Genomic DNA, 6,679 nt, shown 5'->3' with positions numbered 1-6,679 from the left:
GGGAGGGTTCAGAAATTTAGGAAGCCATGTAGTGAAAAATGTCTGAAAGTATGGTGAAAATGATTCTGCTGATCATGAAACAGCTGAACATAACCCTGATGAATTAGCTGCGATAATACCAGATGACAGCCTGAGTGCTGAATAAATCTGCAGCGGTGTGGAATACCGTGGTAGTAGCATACTGTTAAATTGCTCTGCATAGGAACTGCGTCACTTGGCAAGCCCACAGCAGTGTAGGATTGTGCCTATTTCCATACAACCGTACCAGCAGAGAACATCACCAAACTGTAGGATGTTCATTAATCCAATAGCAAAGAAATGATATCTCAGTATATATTCATGTCCACAGTGTTTGAATGAGCCTCACAAAATACCTGGGCAAAAATCTTCAGGCTAGTTCACTAACACATACAGGTGAGCCAAGCTCCAGGCAGGCTGGACTGAAGGCAATTGAAAATTTTAAGTTATTCGCAGACAACCCGTTTGTGCATTCTCCTCCTCGAACTTTTAGTTACAAGTTGGCAGTTGCCAGCCCCCAATCTGGAGTATTGATTGGGGGGAGAGGAGTAAGTGTCTTCTCGTTCTTACTGTCAAGAATCTGTCCCCTTTTGTTCTGTCGATGGGAGTGGCCTTTCCTTCTGTCACAAGAACAGATAGTCCCTGAGGTGGCGGCATAGATCCATCTAGCAAATTTATCTTTCAGTCTCAGCACTGAAGGAAAACTCTCTGAAATCAGAAGAGACGTACCACTGAAACTTGTAGCCGAAGGAGTGAACATCTGAGTATCTACTGCCCTGCGTTCCACATCTTTACTACTTGCCACGTGGCCGTAGGAGACATTGGAAAAGAACACAAAGATGGCATTAGATCTACATTGATGCCATTTATCAGCTGGATGTTAGAGAAAAAAAACTTTCTGGGCCTCAGTTTCTCTGAGCTTTGATGTCCCCGGGTATAATATGAAGAGATTGGACTAGAGATGATATTTAAGATCCCTTCTGGCTCTAACGATGGCATTTCAGGGATTCTGGTAGCTAGCCGCAGAATTATACTGTAAGTGCTTATTAAAGCAGGAACTTCTTGTATAATTTTTCCAGGTTTTTTGCATTGGAAACTATCAGCAAGGGTAAATAATTGTTGCACATGTTTATCCTTTAGGGGCTAAGATGGATCTTGTACTCAATGCTGCAGATTATTATTTTTTTACACCATACTTCTATCCAGCCTCATGGTCTGAGGATGACATCTTCCGACAAACTATTAGTCTCCTGATTGTAACAAATCTTGGTGCTTATATCCTTTATTTCTTCTTTGCAACACTGAGCTATTATTTTGTCTATGATCATTCATTAATGAAGCATCCACAATTTTTAAAGGTAAGTGATTTTCTTACCTACTTTTTAACTACTGTTACAGTAAAAATAATAGGTATTTGTATGTGAGATTTTCAAACTAAACTGGTTATAGCCATTCAGTAAAAATTTTTGCAACCAGCCTCAGATGGGTTAGATGTTTTTGGTAGGGCTAATCCCCTCTCTCCTTCTCTTAATTTAAACAAATAAATGAACCCAACTTTCTTTTTTGTTATTTGGTTTTTTTTAATTATAAGTGTCTTGTGTCTTCCTAGATACATAGGAATGAATTTCTTTGCTAATAGTGATGAATAAATAAATGCACACATTTGTGTAATTGTTTTAATGTTTGACTTCCACAAACTGAAACATGTTTTTACTACGTACCCATTTTTTGACTAGATAGGAGATTGTAGACTTGTTTACAATCATTTTTCTACTCCAGTTATTTGTATTTATCAGTGACTCCCAAGGACTGAAAAAAAAAAATGAATAGAGGGTTGGGGATGGACATTATTTGTGAAAGACATGATTAATCCATAAATAGAAATCTAGCATGCAGATTTTGTGGGAAAGAGAGAAAGTTTCAGAATTTAAAGTATTTATTGCCTTTGCTCTTTACAAAAGGAACGTTCTCCTTACACACTCATTACCACTTATTGCCATTTTCAGAAACAGTTTGGCGGCAAGCTCCTTCATATAAAAGAGATTGTAAAAATCCAAGATGATTTTATGCTGGTTTGTGTTTAACACAGATTTTGTGATTTTTAAGTACTGGCCATTTCATTTTCAGAATCAAGTCTATAGAGAGATTACGTTTACTGTCCAGTCATTGCCCTGGATTAGTATTCCCACTGTGTCACTGTTCCTGCTGGAATTAAAAGGTTACAGCAAATTATATGATGACGTAGGAGAATTTCCCAGTGGTAAGTTAATAATATGAATGTCAGGCACAGAGTGGCTTCTCTAAAGAACCAATCTGCCTCTTTTTTTCTTTGAAAATAATTGCCAGTTGTTTAATTGTTTTTAATGCTCTGTTTTTGTGTATTATGTCTTGCCACATACATACATTTCCTAATCTGTCAATTTTAAAGTATTGGTTGTAGATGGAATTGTGCCCAGGGAAAGCTGAATATGATCAGAGAGACCTTTGCATTCATTCACTATTCTCTTTATTGAATTCAGACTCTAAAAACAAAACAAAACAAAAAACTCAAGTAGTACATGATAATTAGAAAAAATCAGAAAAGACAGTTTTAAAATCCACTATCCTGCCACCTAGAAACTACCTCTTTTGACATATATCTTTCCACTTTTCTATGCCTGTCTACTTCATTATTTGTTACAAAAATGAAGCCCTACCATATAAACTGGTTTGGACTTGGATTTTTTTTTTTCCTTAGTAGTATATATGCCCATATTTTCATGTCAGTAAATATTGACATTATATAGTATATTAGTTATAGTATCACATTGTGTAGATATCCATAGTTTATTTAAATGATCCCCAATTTTTTAGACCTTTAGATCATTCCTTTTTTTCTATTATAGATAGCCCTGCAGTGCCTAAACTAAATTTTTGTGAAATTCTGAAATTATTTAATGAAGATACATCTCTAGTATCTAGTATTAGAAAGTAAGAATAGTAGTGAACATTTATTGAGTGTTTTTACGTACCAGCTACAGTTCTAAGCTTTTCACATGTATCAGTCTGTTTTATTCCACATCAATTCTATGACGTGTTCATTTTATAGGTGAGTAAATTAATGTACAGTAACTTGCCTAGGTCATTCAGCAAGGAAGTGGTGGATCTGGGACTGGAACCCAGACTTGCTTGCACCAGCACACCTGTTGTCCAAGTAAGATATTTGAAGGAAGGAACAAAAATTATACAGTAGGGTGATGAATTGGCTAGGCCTTGAAAAGTGGATAGGATTATGAGTAAAAATAAAAGGAGAACTAGTGTTCTAGATACCTGGAACAGAACAAGTCAAGGTACAGAGGTAAGACTTTCAAGATGTTGGGAGGACATTGAGTAAACCAGCCTGCTTAGTGCAGGAACAGGTGAGGTTGGAAAGATGAGAAAGTGTTGGGTTATGGAGTAAACGCTAGGCTTGAGGTATTTAGTGGAAAATAAAATTCTAAGCAGGAAAAGAGTATGTAAAAATATGTTTTACGAAAATTAATATGAAGGAAAAATAAATGGTGTTATTTATGCTCAGAGATTTAAATAATAAAGATGCCTTAAGTGTATGCTTTTTCTATCTCGAAATTGCCTTCATAGTTTAACTTCAAGTTTTTATGGGAGGGAAATGAGGAAAGCAGCAGATACCAGGGAGTTAAGGGAGATTAATTTATAATGTATTGCATTAGCCAAAACAGTTTATAGTGTTTGAGTCTAAGCTCACATTTTGTGCACTTAGATGGACAAGTACCAAATAAATTCTGGTCCTGGAAGCCAGATCTTGATTCTGATATGTCCTGTTATCTCTCCTAGGCTGGGTTCGCCTCTTTATTAGTATACTGTCCTTCCTCTTTTTCACTGACATGCTGATCTACTGGATTCACAGAGGCCTTCATCATAGACTTGTGTATAAGGTAGAGTCGTTTTTAGGGGAAAGAGAAAAAATATATACATTTCAGCAGTGTATGGTTACAAATTCTGTTTTCTAGTTTGTTCTTAAGATTTTATTTATTTGAGAGAGAGAGCATGCACAAGCAGGGTGGAGGGGCAGAGGGAAAAGCAGACTCCCCACTGAGCAGGGAACCCAAAGTGGGGTTCGATCCCAGGACCCTGAGATCATGACCTGAGCCGAAGGCAGGCATTTAACTGACTGAGCCACCCAGGTGCCCCCAAATTCTGTTTTCTATTTCCAAGAATTTCCTCTAACTTATTAAATACCTGAGTACCCATAGTCCTGACAGATACCAGGTTCATTTTGTTTTTGTTCTTTATGGGTCTGGAGGGGCTGTGTTAACATGTTACTGTTTTCAGGTAAAGGGGTGCATTTTATAAAGTGATTTTGTGGAATTTAAAGAGATTTTTTTAGTTATGTCATTTCTACAATGTGAGCATGAAAAGCCAAGTTGAAAAGTAAAGGTGGTTCTTAACTGTGTTCTTTTCTTCTATAGCGCATACACAAACCTCATCATCTCTGGAAGATTCCTACTCCATTTGCAAGTCATGCTTTTCACCCTGTGGATGGCTTCCTTCAGAGTCTACCTTACCATATATACCCTTTTATCTTCCCATTACACAAGGTGGTCTACTTAAGTTTGTACATCTTGGTCAACATCTGGACGATTTCCATTCATGATGGTGATTTCCGTGTTCCCCACATTTTAAGGCCATTTATTAATGGCTCAGCCCATCATACAGACCACCACATGTTCTTTGACTATAACTATGGACAGTATTTCACCTTGTGGGATAGAATTGGAGGCTCATTCAAAAATCCTTCCTCCTTTGAAGGGAAAGGACCACTTAGTTATGTGAAGAAGATGACAGAAGAAAAGTGCAACAGTCATGCAGAAAATGGTTGTAAAAATGAAAAATTATTCAGTGGGGAGTTTACAAAGACTGAGTAGATTGGTGCCCTATTATTAAATATTATGAAATATTTTTAATAAGGAAAAATAATCTACATACATACAACCAAGAGACATAGCAAGCAGATGGTATTTGAGAGTCCGCATTGTGGGTACTGCTGAGGAATGATCGTGATGTAGATCAAGGAAGGAATGCTGAGAACACCGAGATTTTAACCTCATGTTTACCATATTAGGTGTTGGTCTCAAGGACGTGTCGTGTCTCTGTAGCCAGCATATCTGTAACTTGTATAGCCTCAACAACAGTTTTTGTAAGGATAGAGAATAAATTATTGAGGGGACTAGGTTATGTCATTTTGCCTTAATCCGCCCATATTCATTAAGAAAAATACATTGTGCTTGATAATACCAAGACCAAGCATCATAACAAAGAAATACTAATATAAACATGGTTCCTTGTTTCAGGAATGGTTAAGTCTTCAATGTTGGTATGATAATGACTACCTGTAGTATTTTGTTCCAGTGGATACATCAGTGTGGAAAAAAAAAAAAAATCTGATAGAACGTATTAGTGGCCAAGTAAATGACCTAATTAATAGCAGGTGTAATAAGATTATCATCTTCCTACACATAGGAAGCTTATTCTCTGGGGACATTGTCAAATATTAACATTTTACTGATGAAAAAATAAATTAGAATTTTTAAAAATACTGATACTACCACAATTTAATCCAGATCTGGGCTTATTTAAAGATTTTGATGGTTATTATTTTAAACCATTATTTAATAAGATTATGTGAAGCTGAATATATTTAGAAAGGGAAATTTGATGCCCAGGTAATATATTTGACTCTACTGCTTTTTTAATTAAATGGATGCACTGCACTTTTGATATGTTTCAAAGTTACAATCTTATAATTTCCTATAAAAGGAAGTAATTGCCAAATATTTAGGCCGATCACTGAAGATTAGTTTTGAAATCTTATTTTCCCTCTTCTCCCTTCACTTTTCCCCACTTTCTGTGCAAAAAGATTTAACAAATAGTTTCATAAAGAAATGTTGTGTGTTATAAGTATATTGGAAAAACGTGGTTTGGAAAAGGCATTCTATAAGGTATTTATGTAAAATCAATAAAAGTTGATTATTACTATTATTAAACTGTATCAGTTAAGTATTGTAACAGCACAGAGTATTCTTTGTACAAATTTTGTGTCAATTTGAAACCACAGAAATGACGTGGATTTTCAGAACTTTTAAATGTCCCCAAATGTTCAATGTCAAGGGGAGAAAGAAGGGGGTATCACATTCTTTTTATATTTCGTATCTTTATTAGATTTGAGTGTTTTAGCAAGAGACCAGTCATAAAATGTAATGCTTGGGATCCAGAAGAAAATACTTTTTTCTGAGTTACTATTACAGTGTTGCGCTACTTAAACATTGTAGAGAACCAGTTGGTGTTTTGTAACTGATAGATACAGCCGGTGATTTCCACTGACCACCGCCCCCCGGCCTCCAGTACTCCGCTTTGCCCCCCCCCCAAAGGAAATTAATAAGTAAACTTTGTTTTCTGTGATAATGACAGCTAATATTCAAGTTTTCTATTTCTTCCTGCTCATCTTTGGTGTAGTGTATATGTTTCTAGGAATTTATCCATTTCTTCCAGGTTGTCTAATTTGTTGGTGTTTTTCATGTTTTCTTCCTTGTATTTCTATAGTGTTGGTTGTTATTTCTCCTCTTATTTGTGATTTTCTTTATTAAGGTCCTTTCTCTTTTCTTTT

General features: G+C 35.9%; 1 protein-coding gene across 1 annotated transcript; it reads left to right on the top strand.

Annotated features, from left to right (window-relative positions):
- The first annotated feature begins 17 nt into the window (after positions 1 to 17).
- On the top strand, positions 18 to 6,482 carry SC5D (sterol-C5-desaturase). Its single transcript, XM_006751609.3, has 4 exons — positions 18 to 1,376; positions 2,146 to 2,278; positions 3,850 to 3,950; positions 4,485 to 6,482. The coding sequence occupies exons 1-4, from the start codon at positions 1,167 to 1,169 to the stop codon at positions 4,938 to 4,940; spliced, it is 900 nt and encodes a 299-aa protein (XP_006751672.1). The 5' UTR covers positions 18 to 1,166; the 3' UTR covers positions 4,941 to 6,482.
- Positions 6,483 to 6,679: the final 197 nt, after the last annotated feature.

The sequence above is a fragment of the Leptonychotes weddellii genome, unplaced genomic scaffold, assembly GCF_054177405.1.
Source record: "Leptonychotes weddellii isolate Sample4059 unplaced genomic scaffold, ASM5417740v2 HiC_scaffold_11666, whole genome shotgun sequence".
Classification (NCBI taxonomy): Eukaryota; Metazoa; Chordata; class Mammalia; order Carnivora; family Phocidae; genus Leptonychotes; species Leptonychotes weddellii.
This window is presented reverse-complemented; position numbering and strand designations above follow the sequence as displayed.